General features: G+C 32.6%; 2 protein-coding genes across 2 annotated transcripts; both read left to right on the top strand.

The window, feature by feature from the left end:
- The first annotated feature begins 2106 nt into the window (after positions 1–2106).
- Positions 2107–6324, top strand: LOC109157865 (tropinone reductase homolog). Its single transcript, XM_019305712.1, has 5 exons — positions 2107–2289; positions 5109–5316; positions 5423–5639; positions 5744–5856; positions 5959–6324. The coding sequence occupies exons 1-5, from the start codon at positions 2225–2227 to the stop codon at positions 6127–6129; spliced, it is 774 nt and encodes a 257-aa protein (XP_019161257.1). The 5' UTR covers positions 2107–2224; the 3' UTR covers positions 6130–6324.
- Positions 6325–18151: 11827 nt separating this feature from the next.
- Positions 18152–19550, top strand: LOC109157867 (tropinone reductase homolog). Its single transcript, XM_019305714.1, has 5 exons — positions 18152–18295; positions 18415–18622; positions 18721–18937; positions 19057–19169; positions 19253–19550. Exons 1-5 carry the CDS (start codon positions 18231–18233, stop codon positions 19421–19423), a joined length of 774 nt encoding a protein of 257 aa, XP_019161259.1. The 5' UTR covers positions 18152–18230; the 3' UTR covers positions 19424–19550.
- Positions 19551–19992: the final 442 nt, after the last annotated feature.

Genomic DNA, 19992 nt, shown 5'->3' with positions numbered 1-19992 from the left:
CATCTCTTATAACATAATGTGTGTGTGTGTGTGTATAATAGAAAAAAACGTATATAAATGAAAGGTATAACTTCCATTCACTCTTATTAGTTTTTAGATATAATTATATATTTATTAAAAATTTTGGGGGTCAGGGTGGAAGGGAGAGGCCCCCCTACCCACCCATACAGCTCCACCACTGCTTGTGTGTAGTTGTGTACAACTTGTTGATGGGAACTCATCAAGTTCAGTTAAAACATATCATGTGATTTACTATCCTTTAAGGTTCTAGAGGCATGTGTTTTGAGGATTTAAGATTTGTCCACTGAAGTTGGAAATTTTTTTTTGAATAAAAAATAAAAAATAAAAAAATAAGAGCATCTACACTACACGGTTTTTTAGGATAAACATAAAGAGAGAAGGGAGGAAGAAAAAGAAAAAGCAAAAAAATAAAAAATTGGGATATGACAAAAACAGTTAAAAAGAAAACAAACAAACAAACCCTTACAACAGCTGGCTTCCCTTATATTTTTTCCTCTCCTTGAGATTCAAAAAAACCATTTACAATGCAGGAATTAAAAACAAAAACTCTTTCCATCTTCTCTCACCTCCACATCACATTGGACATTAAAAAAAAAAAAAATCACCAAAAATTCATTGATATGGATGCATTTTAGGCATGCATAGTTTCGTTATACCATATTACCATTCCAATTTACTTGTTATTAGATTAAATGGAGTTCTGACAGATTTTAGATATTAAATTTATGCAAATATTTAAAATAAATATTACGTAGAATTAAAATTATAAAAAATAAGAGTAATTCAAATTTATCAAAGAAATTAAACAAAAAAATTGTTTTAAAATTTAATATAAAAATTCACAATATAAATTACTCCATATAAGTAAATTAAAGGAATAAGGGTCAAATAGGCCATCGAACTGCACATGATAAAACAATTAGGTCACTGAACCAAAAAAACCAACAATTAGGTCCCTAAACTAATCAATTTCAAACAATTATTCCAATTTGAAGGTTTCCAACAGATTAACAGGTCATCTCCCAAATTAATTATTCTTTAAAAAAATAAATATTAAAAATTAATTAGTTTTAAATTATAAAAAAAAAAAAAAAAAAAAAAAACTGGAATCCAGCCGAAAACTACCGTCTCCGGCCGGAACCAGTTTTTTTTTTTTTTTTTTTTTTTTCTTTTTTTTAAGTTTAATTTAAAACTAATTAATTTTTAAAATTTAAATTTTAAAAAATAATTAATTTGGAAGGATGACCTGTTGACTTGTTGGAAACCTTCAAATTGAAAAAATTGTTTGAAATTGATTAGTTTAGGGACCTAATTGTTGGTTTTTTAAGTTCAGTGGCCTAATTGTTTTATCGGGTGCAGTTCGATGGCCTATTTGACCCTTATTCCTAAATTAAATAATATTTTAAAATCATAATAATTGATTTTTAATAACAACAACAACAACAACAACAACAACAACAACAATAATAATAATAATAATAATAATAATAATAATAAAAACAACAACATACGGTTGCAATAAAAACTTTGGAAGAATGACCAGCGAACGAGTCTCACCAGCGGCAGTGTGGGAGCAATCTCTCAAAGTAAGGGGTTCCTTGTGCACAATGAGTACGGTCTAGCCTCTGTGGTTCATGTTCAGTTGAGTTACCATGATTTACATCCTACCAAATGCTCTGTCGGATCGGGGGCCCTTAGGGTTGGGGTTCAGCCTTTGGAAGAATTCTGATACCCAGAATTGAAAAATGTACTTTTCAGACACTAGAATTAGAAAAACTTGTAATTTTGGTATGTCACAATTGTAACACGTAAGTTATAAAGAAAGGTAGAAAAGATAATAATAATAAATTAAAAAAATAACAGATGAGATTGCGAGGCGGAGACTTTTGTAAAGGGTGCAAACAGTGTGCCTTATCAGATGGGAAATGGGAAATGAAAGGAAACAAAAGATGAGATGTGAGAAGATTGACGGTCAACAAAATTGGAATATAATAAACACATAATTTGGACACTTGGACCCCGTTGAAATATAATATATATACTTGAAGCCGCCAGGAAGATATAATTGAGTTACAATACCTACCACATACAGTTTCTGTACCTATATATACATATATTTTGGTTACATATCTTAAGATTTGCAGATCATCAGAGCAGTAAGAGCAAGTTAGCAAAAAACGCTAAGTATCAGCAACATAACATAATGGCTGGAAGGTGGTCTCTTCATGGCATGACGGCCCTTGTCACCGGTGGCACTCGTGGTTTAGGGTAACTTATTTCAACTTCAATATAATTAGGGTGTGTTTGGTTCATAGGTGTGAACAAGAAAAAGTTGAATAATATATATGTATTTAAATTTCAAAAGTGCGCGGATACAAAATCTCTCAAAATCTTATGATTCTCCACTTGGTTTACTTGACTTGAAACTCTTATGATTCTCCACTTGGTTTACTTGACTTGAAACTTTGGCTGAAGGGCCTCCGGAATACAGCTTGTACTTTGTTCTTCAAAGAAGGGCTTCTTTGTTCTTCAAAGAAGGGCTTCTTTGTTCTTCAAAGAAGGGCGGCTTTGTTGCTTAATCTTCAGTGAAAATTAAATATGAGGGTCTTTAATTGGTTTGATATTCAGTCCATTTTAATTTAGCTTGAATGGTTGAAATAATTAATAATTGATCTTCAATCCACTTAGCGTGGTTTGATCTTCAATGCTCTAACTTGGATTGATTTTCAATCTTTTAGCTTGATTTGATCTTCAATTCTTTAGCTTGGTTTGATCTTCAATCCTTTAGCTTGGTTTGATCTTCAATCCTTTAGCTTGGTTTGATCCTCAATCCTTTAGCTTGATTTGATCTTCAATCTTTGAACTTGGTTTTATTTTCAATCCTTGAGCTTGGTTTGATCTTCAATCCTTGAGCTTGGTTTGATCTTCAATCCAGGGCTTTTCTTCAATTCTTCAAGTGTGTTCTTTGGAATGAATGAAGAGCTCAGGTGAAAATATGAGGGATTTTCACTAGATGTGTTCTTTGGAATGAATGAAGAGCTCTATAAGGTGAAAATATGAGGGATTTTCACTAGATCTCAAACTCTTCAATATTATCCTTATATTATCAATTGATATTTAGGATAATATGAATATTTATCCAAAATTGCATCCAGGTTCATGATCTTATCATATATTCAAATTAAATAATTAATTTAAATACATGAATATCTTTTCACATATTTAAATTAAATAAATTAATTTAAATATATAAATATTTACTTGCTGGGCCAGATATGGATCAATCCATCTTTATAATCTCCCACAAGTCTTCAATTTATAATTAATTCGAACAATTGGGCCAATTTAATTGACCAATTTAATTAATCTAAATAAATCAATAATTAGTCAAATTTCATCAAACGAAGCCCAAAACATATAAACCAGCCCATTTGTCGGCTTCAGATTTCCTGTGTCTACAATAGGTTTAGCTATCAGGAATGAGAATCAAAGTTATTGTTATTGTTTGGTTGACAGGTTTTTAGAGCACTAATATGAGATTTGATTACCTCCATAATTAGAAAACTCATTCTCTAATAAAATAGGGGTTTCATTCCATTATTCCCCCTCCTAATTGGTAATTTGATTTTTAAGTTTGGATTAGTGCTTTTAGATTTTTGTTAAATTTGGATTAGTGGTTTTAGATAGGGCTGGGCAAATCGGTTCGGGTAACCCGAACCGACCCGAACCGGTTCGGTTCGGTTCGGTTTCTACCCGAAAGACCGATCGGTCTTAATTTAGGTGAAACCGATCGATTCGGTTCGGTTCGGTTAAAAACCGAACCGAACCGATAACCCGATCGGTTTTCTGTTTTTTTTTTTTTTTTTTTTTTTTTTTTTTTTTTTTTTTTTTTTTTTTTAATTTTAATATTAATAGATTAATAGATATATATTATATTAAATGTTTAAGGTGAGGTTTGAACCCTTACTCATTTGATTATAAACTAAGAGCTTTACCCACTAAGCTATACCCACATTCATGTCTATATTCACATTTGTATGCTTATAAGGGTATACATTTTTCATTAAATATTGCACACTTCAAATATAATGAATAAAATTATCCGTACTACATTCTTGTTAGACTAAAATATCATTATACCGTTATTACACCGTTGCTATTTAATTCTAAAGTTTCATAATTCTATCATTATTATCATATATATATATATATATATATATATATATATATATATATATATATATATATATATATATATATATATATATATATATAATTAACTATGATACCTGTTTCTTATTCTTTAATTATCATTTTATTAAAATCATTATATAATTACTTTAATTGTTGATTATATTTTAATTAAATTTCTATGTATATAAATATTATAACAATTAATAATTTTAACTCCTCAAGTCCTCAAATCTCAACTCCAAGTTGTAAGTCCAAACATTTGGTGTTTTAGTAATTTTTATTTTTCAAATATTAACTATAGATTAATGATTTTTCATTTTGTCATCAACAAAACACTTCAAGTGGCACTTCAAGTGAGCCAACTGAACAACCGGTTAGGCAAAAAAAGAAACGTTCAAATAGTAGACTTTCACCTAAACCGAACCGAATACCGAACCGAAACAGAAACCGAACCGAACCGAACTTTTCAAACCGAAACCGAACTCTATTTTAAACCGAATGGTTTAATTTTTTTAAAACCGAAAAACTGAAACCGAAACCGAAAAAAACCGAACCGAAACCCGAAGTGCCCAGCCCTAGTTTTAGATTTTTGTTTTTATTTTTTTGTTCATATTATGCTTTGGATGTTTTTATATTAGAATCAACTGTCTTGATTTTTTGTGCTTGTATTTTTAAAACTTGTATTCCCATTATATGATCATACATAACCAAACAACAATATTGATAATCATTCCAATTCCACCATACTACCAAACTTTCACCGAAATGCATTATCATTACCATACTACCAAACACACCCTTAGTCTTTTTCACAATTTATATTGGTGCATATATATTATCTTACATCATTACCAAAATATTTACATTTATCATTTTTTGTGTATCAACACTAGGCATGCGATAGTGGAAGAATTGGCATGTCTTGGTGCGACTGTGTATACGTGCTCACGTACTGAGAAAGAGCTTGAGGAGTGCATTCAGAATTGGAAAGCCAAGGGATATAAGGTTTTTGGTTCTGTATGCGACATCTTACAACCGTCTCAACGTGAAAATCTAATCCAATTAGTCAGCAAACAGTTCGATGGAAAGCTCACCATTTTGGTAAGAAACAAGCAATGATAATAAAAAATAAATAAATTGATTTTTGTTTCATATCAATAGATATAAAAGAGTTTAGTTAAACTAATTTGAGTTGTTTTTACCATAGGTAAACAATGTGGCTATACTTATACCAAAAGAAACTTTAAAATCAGATGGTCAAGATTTCTCTAACACTATTGGCACAAACCTTGAGGCTTCTTTGAACCTTTGCCAACTTGCACACCCATTGTTGAAGGCCACAGGAAATGGAAGCATTGTCTTCATCTCTTCATGTTCTAGTTTTGTTTATGCTCCTTTTCATACTATATATGCTGCAACCAAAGGTATTGAATTGAGGGCAACAATTTCTGATCTTATATTACTATCAAACTTGTCATTGCCAATTGAATGTACTAAATGTTTTTTTTTTTTTTTTTTTTCGTCTTAGGGGGTATTAATTCACTTGTGAGGAATTTAGCTTGTGAATGGACAAATGACAACATTCGCGTCAACGCTGTTGCTCCATGGCTTATGAGAACCTCTCTTACTGAATCATCAAGAGTAAATTTCATTCCTTTTACTTAATATTTTTATCGAAAATAAATGATTAATGATCTTTATATAATATGAACTCTTTTATCATTTCATATGGTTTTTCTATAGGAAGAATTTGGGGCAGTAATAGAAGCTTTGATCGGACGGACACTACAACATCGGCTTGTAGAGCCAAAAGAAGCTTCAGCGGCGGTGGCATTCCTTTGCTTTCCGGCGGCTTCTTCTATCACCGGTCAGATCATTCGTGTGGATGGTGGTGCATCAGTCTATGGTGTTTGAACAATTATTGAACCCCCATATGAAATAAGGACTGTAGTCTTTAAACGCAATTATAAGAGATTTTTATGTGTGATTTTTTTTTTTTAAATCTTAGCTTTACCATACTTAATTTACCTTGACTATATGTAATGCAAAAGTTATATTGTATTTTAAGGTATTTTTTAAAGTCAATTATAAATTAGGTTAATAATTTCAGTATTAGCCTATGAAAATGGCATATTGTTTACGCAATCCTTACCTTGTGGACCAAAGTTCGTTTACCTTGCAAGCTCAACCTTAGTCCAAACCAACATTGTTTCAAGGTACTATGGTTAATAGCCATATATACAAACTCGTTACCATACATTATAGTCATGATGTATGTATTTGTACTGTAATATTTATGTATATTAAGCTCTATTTTTATTGTACTTGTTGCTGTTATAAATATATTATTGAATGGCCATTATCATTGAGGCTTTTCATTTGCCCTATCTTCAACTTCCTCATTATGTTAGGAAATGAAGGGTTGTATTATTTTGTATATATATACATGTTGAAGGATGAATAAGATGAGCCTTTTTGAAGTTCTTATATCATGTGTTCTACTATTCTCTCTACTCTCCCATTCCATATTAAAATATTGTTTATACATATAATTGGCGCGTTACCGTACAACAATCCCGGTAGATTGAGCTAATCAGTAGGCCAAATTACAACACGTTATCAGCACGAGTCTCTATCGTAATCTCCGGCGAACGGTACCATTGGTTCATTTTTCCTGTGCATTTTTGTTTTTGAATCATATGCCATTGTTTATATATAAATATTATGTGTATATATGGCTATGAGTTTGGTTTGGGACCTTCAATTATTGTTTCTATGAAATGAGTGATAATTCTTCATGTTTGTTAACAACTTTTTAGTAATGAACTCATCATCAAGACATGGTTAAGAATTTGGGTAAATAATATGTATTTACAAATTCAAATATTTACCCAAATTCTCTCAATTCATGTATATGAGTTAGGTTCTACATATGTCATGATGCTTTGAAATGGTAAATACACGTGGTTATATGTTAAATTGTATGTATATACGTGCAAATGTAGATGTGTTCATTTGTATATATACATATGTGTTAAATATACACGTGTTTGATATTTACCAGTGAAACAATGATTCTTGCACTATTCTCCATTATTGGAATTTACTATATTCACTTAAAATGACTTCATGCCTTACAAAAAGATAATATTTACTATATTGATCTTGTAGATTGATTATGTACTATTCTCCATTTTTGGCATTAATGCTTCTTTTGAAAAATACATATAAACTGACTACATGGAGAAGTATGAATCTATATGAGAACATGTGAAATATTTCCTTTTCACGTTCTATTGGAAATCTGCTTACAAGACATGTTTTTCACATGAATATCAACTACTGTTTCTGTAAGTATAAGTTGCATCAAATGATGATCTTGTAGATCATACCTTTCATTGAAAATGTGAATTTATTAAGATCACTTATGAATGAAGCAGTTAGTTAGCTTGGGCTCTTGATATTGAAATATATTCGGCATCTAAAGAATTGAGCCAAGTTTTTTGTTGCTAAGTCACAGAGCACTAATGCCTAGAAGGCACAAGCTCTCATTTCCATACGTCACCACGACCTTAAAAATGAGTATCTGATTGATAAAGAACCCCTTGAATTAATGGAAGTCCTTGAAGGACTATTCCGACCAGAAGTCATCAAATGTTCTTCCTCAGACACATTTTGACTAGTTTAATCTCATGTTTAATTTTGAGATTATAATGTAATTCAGCGATTAACTATAATTCAGCTATGTACAAAATAGTCTCGCAAGTGAAACTCTAAACAAGAAGTTTCATAGAAATATTTATTTGGAAAGACATTGCCAACTTTTCATGCGAGTAATTTGTACTCCAGCAGTAGTACAAGACAACAAATTATGAGAAGCATTCTAAGCTGATTTTAGCACTCCTTGTGGCTAAGAAACATAACTAGTTGTTGATGAAGAATCAAAATGCATGTCTGGTCGGTTTTTGCACAGGTGCCTGAAGCACATAATGTTACCCAGTTGAGCAACTTTATAAGGGGTTGCAGTCGAAATTATAACCAGTGTGATATGAGTTTCGAGCTCAGAATAAGAAACAAAGTGGTCAATATATTCAAGGACGACCAAACTCATCGAGGCAAAATTCTAGCCAGAAGTAGGTTTGCTAACAATGTGGGTGCATTTGGTCGTCGAAGAATGCGCATCATCTTGATGATTTTAGGTAATTTTCCAGAAGCAAATACTGTGATACATGATGATAATGAAATGATGAGGTATTGATGAAGAAATGATTGGTGTCATGATAATGTTTGGGTAATTCATGAAAATATATTCATGGATAAAAAGGTTAGTTTATGCCTGAAGCATGAAGCATCTGAGAAGTTAACTCATGCTTGAAGCATCTGAGAAGTTAGTTTTTGCCTGAAGCACTCGAAAAGTTAATTCATGGCCGCAATAACTGATTGCGTAACCAAGTAGTATATACACTCCAAATGTGTTTTGAGTGCAAAGTTATTTTTTTTTTTGATGCAAATTATTATGAGGGCAATGTGATTTTACTTTGCTGATTTTACTACTTGGATTAAATATTCAAAATTTACTATTCGGGAAGTTTACTCCTCAGAGTTACTTCTCTTAGTTTGCATGCTTATTTATGGAATTTTTTTTCTCATGCATGCAACATGACTCTCATATGGAATTGACTGGTTGCTAATTCAAGATTGAATTATTATCAATCCCGGAAGGATTGCTATTATCAACAAATTATGAGAATATTCTTTTGACTAAAGTTATGATGTCAACATGACTAAATTCTCTCTGAATATGGCTTAGTGCAATTCTGTGTTGTTTAAGGAGTGGTATACTCCTTTATAAAAATGATCTTTGACTTATTGTCATACATGATATGATTGATTTAGATGTTATTGGTTTGGAAGATAGAAGCGAATTATATCATATCAATTTGCCCGAAGCAAACGAGAGAATAAATTATATCATATCAATTTGCCCGAAGCAAACGAGAGAATAAATTATATCATATCAATTTGCCTGAAGCAAACGAAGGAATAAATTATTTCATATTAGTTTGCCCGAAGCAAATGAGGGAGTGAATTATATCATGTGAATTTGCACGAAGCAATTCCCAAACCAGTGAGTGAACTAATGTAAAGTTCAGGATAAGGATTTTTAGAAGATCTTGAAGATCTATTTTATTTGACAAGCTTCAAACTTCCTTATGATTGTTGTGTACCCTTATAATGTCATTTGTTATGTACGCTTTCATATCTGATTATATATGTTACTCTTAGATGATTGCATATATGGTTTGGGTACTTCATATGTTGCGATATATTTTTAAAGTGCGTCACCTTGGGCAATTATATATTTTCTTGTTGGGGACATCAGTTTTATATGTTATTGTGGTTATCACAATCTAACCTACTGCATATCATAATTATTCCCCCTAGAACCTAGTACGTGGTATAAAATCAAACATTTCCTATCTGCGTTTTATTCACAGTGTGCAGTCTTTTTCCTATATCACCACCATAGCGTACCTTTGTGGGCATATATATGTTGATTATAAACCTCCGTCTGATATTTAAATTCTTAGAGCCCATGATAAGGGATCAATATATAATTAGGTACGCTGATTGCACACTTTATGATGATCATTTCACGGAATTAGGGGGAGATAAGAGTTCAAATTTAATAGAATGCCGAGAAATTCTATGGATGATTGATGAAAAAGATCTTCAATATTTAAATCCACGTACTAGGTAGACTGAACTAGAAGTTCAGAAGAAGTAAACTGAACTAGAAGTTCAGAAGATAATTAATCTGCCAATATATATATTGATCATAAAAAGAGTGACTAGGTCCTACAAATTTTCCCCAACTTGGACCATATGTATCTACCAATGCTCCTTGACGCCAGAAGCGTGGAGACATGTTGGTATAATTCGCGGAAAGTTAAATCTAGTAGAAAATGGTGTCACTCTTGAAATCGCTTAAAGAAGTATGTCCTGAAGACATTCGTCCAGAAGGCGAAAACCCCAATAAAATTTTAGGTGCACCCTAAATCATAATACTGGGGATGCGGAACGACCAGATAAAAATATCTTTGGGAAATGTCTAGAGTCTGGTTGAATTAGAAATTGCCATTATTTTATATATATGGGAGAAATTTATGAAAAATGTTATAGTTGTCGACAACAGAATTGCCTTTACAAATTGTTCTCGTTATATGAGAATCTGGATCCAGAGCTAGGCACCAGTTGTGCCTTGGTATTTTTTATGTATAACGGAGCAATTAAGGCATGTACAGCTCAGCTCGCTAAAACTGTATTCTCTTTATAACACGTAAACCATTTAATGTTAACCCTGTAGGTTACAAATGGGTGTTTGTACGAAAGAGAAATACAAACAATATGGTGGTATGATATAAAGCGAGACTGGTAGCTTAAGGGTTTTCGCAGAGACCCTGAATTAATTTTGATCAAATATTCTCTCCCACAACATATGGAATTACGTTCCGCAAATTAATATTATTGGCAGTGAATTATGAATTTAGATATGCAGTTGATGAACGTCATAACTGTAATTTACTGGTCATTAGACGCTAATATTTATTTGTAAATCCCCGATGGATTCAACACTTTTGGAATGTGGAAAGTGAAAATCGCAACGTGTATCATTAAATTACAAAATTCTTTGTAAGAATTGAATATTATTGACCGAGTGTTTTTCCTCCTGAAGAAGGAATGCATATTGAATGATTGAGTTGACTGTGTATTTTTCCTCCCGAAGAAGGAATATGCAAATATGTACCATTACGTGTTCGTTAAAGAATTGCTAATGAGTTATTTGTTTATTATCATAGTCGATATTGATGGTTTAAAGATCATTGAAACACATAGAGAGCTTGGTGATATCAACTCATGCCGAAAGACGGAGTTTTTGAAATAAAAGACTTGGAAATCCAAGTATTGTCTCGACCTGAAGATCGAGCTTCTCCTTGAAGAAGTTTTATACACCAGTTAGCCTATTTGAAAAATGTCTTGAAGATGTTTTATATGGATAAGTATTATTTACTTATCACACAAACGGTTGTCCAATAATCTCTTGAAGTAGATAAAAGACTATTTAGACTCGAAGATGATAATGAAGATATTTAGGGATTGGAAGTCCATTACTTCATTCCTATTAGAGCACTATTTTTGAACTAGAAGTTCCATAATCGCATCAGGCCTGATATTGAATTTGCGATGAAATTGCTAGCAACATTTAGTGTTTCACCCTACAATGAAAATTGGAATGGTATTTAACATATCCTCCAGCACCTTCGATGTACAAAGATTTTGACGTTTATGTGAGAAACCAATATGTGGTTTTGATGGGCTACTTGGGCAATGGCTCTTTTATTTGATCCCTATGATGCCAAGTCCAAAACTGGTTATGTTATATTTTTACCCCCAATGTCCCATATGAGGACAAATAAGATTGTGTTGCACAAACAAGTAATAGTTTTGTTAAGAGGAACCTTACAAAACATATTGCATGCACCTAAGTCCTTCTACACACTTGAACTCCAGAAGAGTGGTAAAATTCTTGTTGAGAAAGTTTGCCCTAGTGAATAATCTTGCAGATATATATGTTCACTAAGTCTCTCCCTACATCCACTTTTGAGTAATATGTTTATAAAATTAGGATGCGTTGGCTAAGAAGATTGTTATCTTCAGGGGGAGCGACAACCCCTAGCTGTGCTAGAATGGGCAATCTAGAGGACTTTTGAAATCCTGAAGATTATGCTCTGAAAGCATATGGTTGTACTCTTTTTCCCTTAGCTAAGTTTTCCCCACAGGGTTTTCTTAGGCTAAGGTTTTTAATGAGACAACCAATGTTGGTGCACTTGAGTGGTTAGTCCTGAAGACCCTTGAAATCTTGAAGATTATGCCCGGAAGATTTATGGTTGTACTCTTTTCCTTAGCTAAGTTTTTTCCCACTGGGTTTTCTTAGGCTAAGGTTTTTAATGAGGCAATCAGTGCAACACATGGTTTGACATACTTCATGTACTCTTTTCCTCGTCTAGGTTTTTCCCACTGGGTTTTTCTAGCGAGGTTTTTAACGAGGCATGATGATTGTTAGATAATGGCCAAGGGGGAGTGTTATAAATATATTATTGAATGGCCATTATCATTGAGGCTTTTCATTTGCCCTATCTTCAACTCCCTCATTATGTTAGGAAATGAAGGGTTGTATTATTTTGTATATATATACATGTTGAAGGATGAATAAGATGAGCCTTTTTGAAGTTATTATATCATGTGTTCTACTATTCTCTCTACTCTCCCATTCCATATTAAAATATTGTTTATACATATAATTGGCGCGTTACCGTACAACAATCCCGGTAGATTGAGCTAATCAGTAGGCTAAATTACAACAGTTGCTTAGTATTTATATATCTTAGGGTGTATTTAGATTTATGATCATATAAAACACATATTATGAATGTAGTGCATAATGAATACTATTAAACATGATACGCTTGTAATGTAATGCTTATATAGACTAAGCTTTACATTTATTATCATATAGAAGGAACGTTATTAACCTACTACAGATGAAAGAAAATATATATGGTGTGTCTGTAATTTAGTTTCTGGTGTATATTAAGGTTTAAGTTTATAAATATGTATAGAGTTAATTCCCAAAATGATCCTCCAACTATAGCCTTTTTTCAAATTGGTTCATTGACTTTTAATTGCATCCAAAATAGTCTCCGACTATTGAATTTTAAATCAAAATGGTCCTCCGTTAACTTTGGTGTTAAGTGGGTGTTAAAATGAAGGGCAAAATGATAATTGATGTTCGGTTAAAGGCTCCAAATGGTTTATAAGCGATTACAAACACCTGTTTCAAAATCTACAAACTAGTTGATAAATTAAAAAGAAACAGATAAAATTGCACCGCAAGTATTGTTCAAGAAAAATGCAACATGCAACACAATTACAATGTTGCTTGCAATTCAGTGAACAAAAAATGTCTAAGTAGGTTCAGTGGCTATAAGATTCCCACATAAGTTACTAAAATCTACACTAATTAAGTTTATAGAGAAAAGAACTCCTAGAAAGTCACATGTCCATTGAAGAAGAGCAAAAGACTGGCTTTACTAACCTTGTGCAATCATTTTAGAGAAGGAAATAAAAAGTGGCACATACATTAAGGAGTTCAGATGAACGAAATCCACCCAACCATCGGAAGCATCTTTCAGCCGGAGTTTTCCACATGCCTGATAAAGGCTCTGTTTGGCAACGCTAAGCTAGGAGCTTATAGCTTATTTTAAGCTATTAATAAGATATAGACTCTGTTTGGCAAATTAAACCTAGCTGAAAAGCTATAAGTTAAGAGCTGAAAGCTGAAAAGCTATAAGCTCGGAGTTGAAAACTGAAGAGCTGTTATGATTGAAAGTGTTTGGTAAAATTAACTTTTTGATAAGCTGATAAATGTAAAAAGACTAAAAATGACATTTTCATAAAATTTAAATTAGTTTGTTTACATATTAAAATTTAACATTTTAAAATAAAACTATTTGCATAATCATAATCTAGCATCTCATAATGAAGTAGCAATATTGTTGCAAATCTAATAATAATAATAATAATAATAATAATAATAATAATAATAATAATAATAATAATAATAATAATAATAATAATATAATAATAATAATAATAATATTTGCAGTGAAAGTTACGGATAAAGGAGAAGAGAAAAAAGGTTTTAATTGGGAAGAGTAAATTATGCCATTTCTTTAAAATAATAAGGATAAAGATGGAAAAAAAAATTAGGAAGCTAGGAGCTTATTTTGGGAACATTACCAAACAGAGCTTATAGCTTATTAGTAGCTTAAAATAAGCTATAAGCTCTGCCAAACAGAGCCATAAGCTTTGTTTGGTAATGTTTCCAAAATAAGCTCCTAGCTTAAAATAAGAGCTTATTTTGGAACGCTACTTTAGGTAGCGTTTCAAAATAAGCTACTAGCTTCTTAACTTTTTTTCCATCTTTACCCTTATTATTTTAAAGTAATGACATAATTTAACCTTATGAATTAAAATTCTTTTTCTTCTCCTATCCCAACTTTCACGTCAATCCCTTCCTTGGTCTTGTTTCCTGCTAAACAATTATGTTGAAACTTTAGCTTATTATTATTATTATTATTATTATTATTATTATTATTATTATTATTATTATTATTATTATTATTATTATTATTATTATTATTATTAATGATATTTTAAAATTAGCTATATGGCTTCAATCTCAAATTGAACCAGAGCCGCCAACTAATGCTCATTGCTCAAGAAGCATTCAATCGTGCACATTCTTCTCTTTGAAGTTGTATTGAGAGGTCGTTTGGAGTATTAAATAAGAGATGGAAGATACTTGCTAAAATGCCGCAGTTTAGTGAGGAGACCCAAATTGATGTTATTATAGCCACATTTGCACTACATAATTATATTCGGAAGAATTCACATGATGACATGATGTTTAATGTGCTTGAGCAGCATCCAGATTACATACCGCCCGATGAACTTCAAGATTCAAGTAGTAATATCTCCATCAACGAAAATTTAAGTCACACCTCTATGGAGATGAAGGAGATTCGCAACAATATTGCTACTTCATTATGGGATGCTAGATCATGATCATGCTAATAGTTTTATTTTAAAAAGTGTTTACTTTTTTTGGAAGACGAAATGTTAAATTTTAATATGTAAACAAACTAATTTAAATTTTATGAAGATGTTCTTTTTAGTCTTTCAATCATGACAGCTAGTTTAACAGCTCTTCAATTTTCAGCTCCGAGCTTATAGCTTTTCAGCTTTCAGCTTCTTTTCAGCTATCAGCTCCTAGCTTATAGCTTTTCAGCTATGTTTGCCAAACAGAGCCAAAATAAATTGGTTGGTCAAAGGTCTAAACAACAAACAAAATAAATTATTCTTTTTGCCCTTCATTTTAACACCCACTTAACATCAAAACTAACGGAGGACCATTTTTTGGCTTAAAATTTAATAGTCGGTGGACCACTTTATATGCAATTAAAAGTCAAGGAATCAATTTGAAAAAATGTCATAGTTGGAGGACCATTGATTGCGGTAATTTGGGGCAACAAATAATACCCGGAGTATTCGGGTTGTCGAACCACAGAGAGATGGGGTACTAATCACTAGCTACTAGGTTACTCATATGAAACTAGTCCGAACGAAACTTGAAGATTGGGTAATTGCAGAAAATAACAAGCAGAATAAAATAAATAACAAGGTTTTGTAAACAATAGAGCGAAACAGGATTCTTGAGATCACAATGTTTAATCACCTAGTGCCAATTAACGTTTGTAATATTTAGTTTGGAATTAAGATTTGTATGGGAATGCAGAGTGGAACATAATTACTCCCGTAATTTCTACCCCTAGTGAATTTCCACTCCCGTGGCTTAAACACCCGATAAGATCGAAGATCAGCATTCAATTATTTCCAATTACTAACATCTCCCGATTTGCAACAATCTAGAATAAGATTCCCCCAATAAGTTCCCATTTCCCAAGGTCCAACTATTAGGTGCAATCGTGTGTGCCCTAATTTATGCCCCAACTCCCATTGGTGACACAAACATGACTATGAAGCTAGTAATTTAGGCCTTTAATTACCAACAACAACAGATTAAAACAAGATTGCAACACAAATCATAAAACCAAACATAAATATATTAAGAAATTAACGAACTAGGCACATAAGTTCATAAACAAATTCACCTAAAAATCCCTAAGGTTTTTAGCCACTCATGGCCATAATAACAATCAATACAACGTTTAAAGATAGACAAATAACAAAGGGAATAAGAGAAAGAGTGAAAGAGTTCTCCCGAATCTTTCTAGCCAGTTCTCTATTCCAAAGCTACTTGTAAATCTTCAAATTGGCCCTCTTTGTGCTTTGCTCTTGATTGCCTCCCAAACACCTAAAATCTGGAAAAAGAAGAAACTCTAGGGTTCATAGAAGATGATCCTTTTATAGTTGATACAAAGTTGGGATCAACCCTTGAGAAATTAGGAATATTCCTATTTTATAATTAAGAAATCACTGCAACCCTCTTTAATTTCGCTTGGAAAGTTGTGCCTTTATAATTTGGAAAGTTGAATGTTGTTGCATTCACTTTGTCATGAAATTGAAGTCAGCTCTGCTTTCTTTCTTCCAGCGCCGCTCGACTTTCTCGAAGCGTCGAGACCTGATAAGGTCTCGATCGAAATATCTTTCTGGAAATTTTGAACGCGTCAAGTGTACTGTGTAAGCGCCATTCGGTCCACTTTTGACTCCAATTTTGTCTTAGGACTTCCCTTGCTCATAACTTTGACCTACAATGGTTCAAAAACACTAACAAACACCGTAAAACATTCAAAACAAGTGTAGAACCATATTCTAACGAGAAAGCAAGAAAAACAAGTATTAAATAGGCACGAATAGGTAACTTTGTTACTGAGATGAATCAAAATAGCTATAAAAACATGCACAAATGTGATAACATCAACCATTTTGGGAATTAACTCATATGTATATATAACAAATTAAATATTATAAACATAATATAAGATAATCTTATTAAATATAATGTGTTAGTTAACACTATTAACGATTTAATATAAAATAACACCATTTTGAATTAAGGTCAACCATATAAGATGGACCCAAATTCATAACATAATTTGCGTCCTTTACGGAATGTCAAACATTATATTAGAATTCTTTTTTTGTTTTGTTGGTTAGACCATGAGGTGTCGTGAGACTAAGCCAATCAAGTAATTAATCAAAGGATCTTCACAAAAGTAGAACCAACAATGAGAAATTTGGGCACAAGCTATTCCAAACATTCAAAGTGTATTATTTTAAATCAAGGAGACAATTCGAACAGAGCAACACCGACAAAACAACAATTTTCTATTACACCATGTGAGTAACGTGACTTGATGAGTGGCTGGCTTAGCTCCTTATAACATAATTTCAAAATTGGATTAATTAAAACATCAAATATTATATTCAGCAATAATCTCTATTTTTAACTTGAAACAAAATCAATGAATGAGATACGTAACTCCATGAGGCCAAAAATCTTTGTTTGTTAGTGAAGATATTATTCCACCTGTTTATTAAAAAATAAAAATATACTAAATAATTATAGTTCACACTGTACACTGGCAATAGTTTTAATTTAGACTACGATTTTTTTTTTCATACAAAATTTTATACATAAATTCATACGTGATTACCTAAAATTTCACAATTTTTGTTATTCGTCGTTAGCTGCGCTAGTTATTTGTGAATCGGTGAATTTCACCACTATATACTCAAAGTTTTCACTGTCGAACAGTGTGACTAATCTCTCTCGCTGAATTGTAGGCACCTCCTTTTTTTATATGGGATAGCTGGCCTCAGAGTTTTAACCGTCAGACACAGTGATTTATCCCCTTTGTTGACACCTCTTTTGGGTGGGACAGCTGACCTGGAGATTTAAGATTATTCCATACTACCCAAAGCCAAGAATTAAACCATTGACATTGACATTTGATTAACGGTGGATGAGTCCCTTCCACTCAACCACACCCAAGTTAGTTTTAAATCATCTTACATTAACATAAGTAATGCATGTTAGTTGTGTGTCTAATTTGTGTGCATTTAATATTATCATTACATGAGACTTTAGAAAATGTAGAATGTGATTATCAGAACATTGGAAATGATCATGCATGGGAAGTGGGAACAGACATGAACAGATTGCCGGCCAATAAACAGTTGGCCAGCCAAGTTGAAATATAATAATCACGTGGCTAACCAAATTGGAATATTATATACATCTAGCAGCCAGCCAGATTTTAGTTACCAAGCACAATTTATGTATATAAATATTGGTTACACAACATGTATTTGCAAAGCAGTAAGAGCAAGCTAAGCTAAGTGATCGAGTTAGCAAACAAGAATCAACAATGGCAGGAAGGTGGTCTCTTCATGGCATGACTGCTCTAGTTACGGGTGGAACTCGTGGCCTAGGGTAATTTCTTTCAATTCAAATATGATTAATCCCCTTCTCCGATCCATTTGTGTAGATTCTTTTTATAACATTATATTATCAAAAGCATTACATTTTTTTTCTTGCTCTATCCATATTAGACATGCAATAGTGGAAGAACTGGCAAGTCTGGGTGCAATTGTTTACACATGTTCGCGTACTGAGAAGGAGCTTGACGAGTGCCTGCAAAATTGGAAAGGCAAGGGATATAATGTTTTTGGTTCTGCATGTGACATATTACAATCATCTCAACGTGAAAATCTAATCCAATTAGTCAGCAAACAGTTTAACGGAAAGCTCTCCATTTTGGTAAGAAACAAGTTAAATAAATAAATTGATTTTGTTGGTTTCATAACAATAGATATAATATAGTTTAGTTAAACTAATTTGAGTTATTTTTACATTAGGTAAACAATGTGGCTAGACTTATACCAAAGGAAACTTTAAAATCAGATGGTCAAGATTTCTCTAATACTATTGGCACAAACCTTGAGGCTTCTTTGAACCTTTGCCAACTTGCACACCCATTGTTGAAGGCCTCAGGAAATGGAAGCATTGTCTTCATCTCTTCATGTTCTAGTTTTGTTTATGCTCCTTTTCACACTATCTATGCTTCAACTAAAGGTATTAATTTAAGGGCTTTAAGTTATGATCTTATATTGTTATTATATATTATCAAACTTGCCATTTGCAGATGAATTGAATGAACTAAATGCTTTCCTTTTCTTTTTCTCTCTTATTAGGGGCTATTAATTCACTTGTAAAGAATTTAGCATGCGAGTGGGCAAATGATAACATTCGCGTCAATGCAGTTGCTCCCTGGCTCATGAGAACCTCTCTCACCGAATCATCAAGAGTAAATTTTATTCTTTTAATTTTAATATTTTTTTCTCAAAAAAAAAAGAAAAAGAAATCTAATTACTAATATTTTTATAACAGGGAGAATTTGGTGCAGTAATAGAAGCTTTGATCCGACGGACACTGCAACATCGGCTTGTAGAGCCTAAAGAAGCTTCAGCTGCGGTGGCATTCCTCTGCTTCCCAGCGGCTTCTTTTGTCACTGGTCAGATTATTTCTGTAGATGGTGGAGGCTCAATCTATGGTCTTTGAACCAGCGTATGGATTAAAGATCCTAACTGCTAAATACAACTTATAATGTGGGATAATAAAGAGAAGATTTAATTTGTGTGTTTGTGGTTCTACATACCATATTTAATTTACAACGAATATATGTAATGAGAAATTAAAGATATGTTATATATATATTGAGAGAAAGATATGTTGTACTTTGATGTATTCAATACCAAGAATAAATTGAGTCAGTAATTTCATTAGCCAACAAAAATGGTGCATCTTTTACTAGGGCTGTGCAAAACCCGTCCAACCCGAACAACCCGTCCGACCCGCCCCACTGCTTGGCTATCGGAGTGGATACCCGTACCCGAATCTCCTTACCCGATCCGCCATTCAATACGGCGTCGGTTTAGAAGGTTCGGATGGGGTGTACATTTTTGCCAACCGACCCGTCCGACCACCCGAACTATCCTAGGGTTCCCTAAGGCCTTGTATAATACGGCGTCGTTCCATCAATGTATATATACATGCCTTCCACCATTTGGTCTTCATTTTCTCATCCGCGCAGCTGACCTAGGGTTTGAGATCTGAGAACTGAGATCGCA

This window comes from Ipomoea nil, unplaced genomic scaffold (assembly GCF_001879475.1).
Source record: "Ipomoea nil cultivar Tokyo-kokei standard unplaced genomic scaffold, Asagao_1.1 scaffold2792, whole genome shotgun sequence".
NCBI lineage: Eukaryota > Viridiplantae > Streptophyta > Magnoliopsida > Solanales > Convolvulaceae > Ipomoea > Ipomoea nil.
This window is presented reverse-complemented; position numbering and strand designations above follow the sequence as displayed.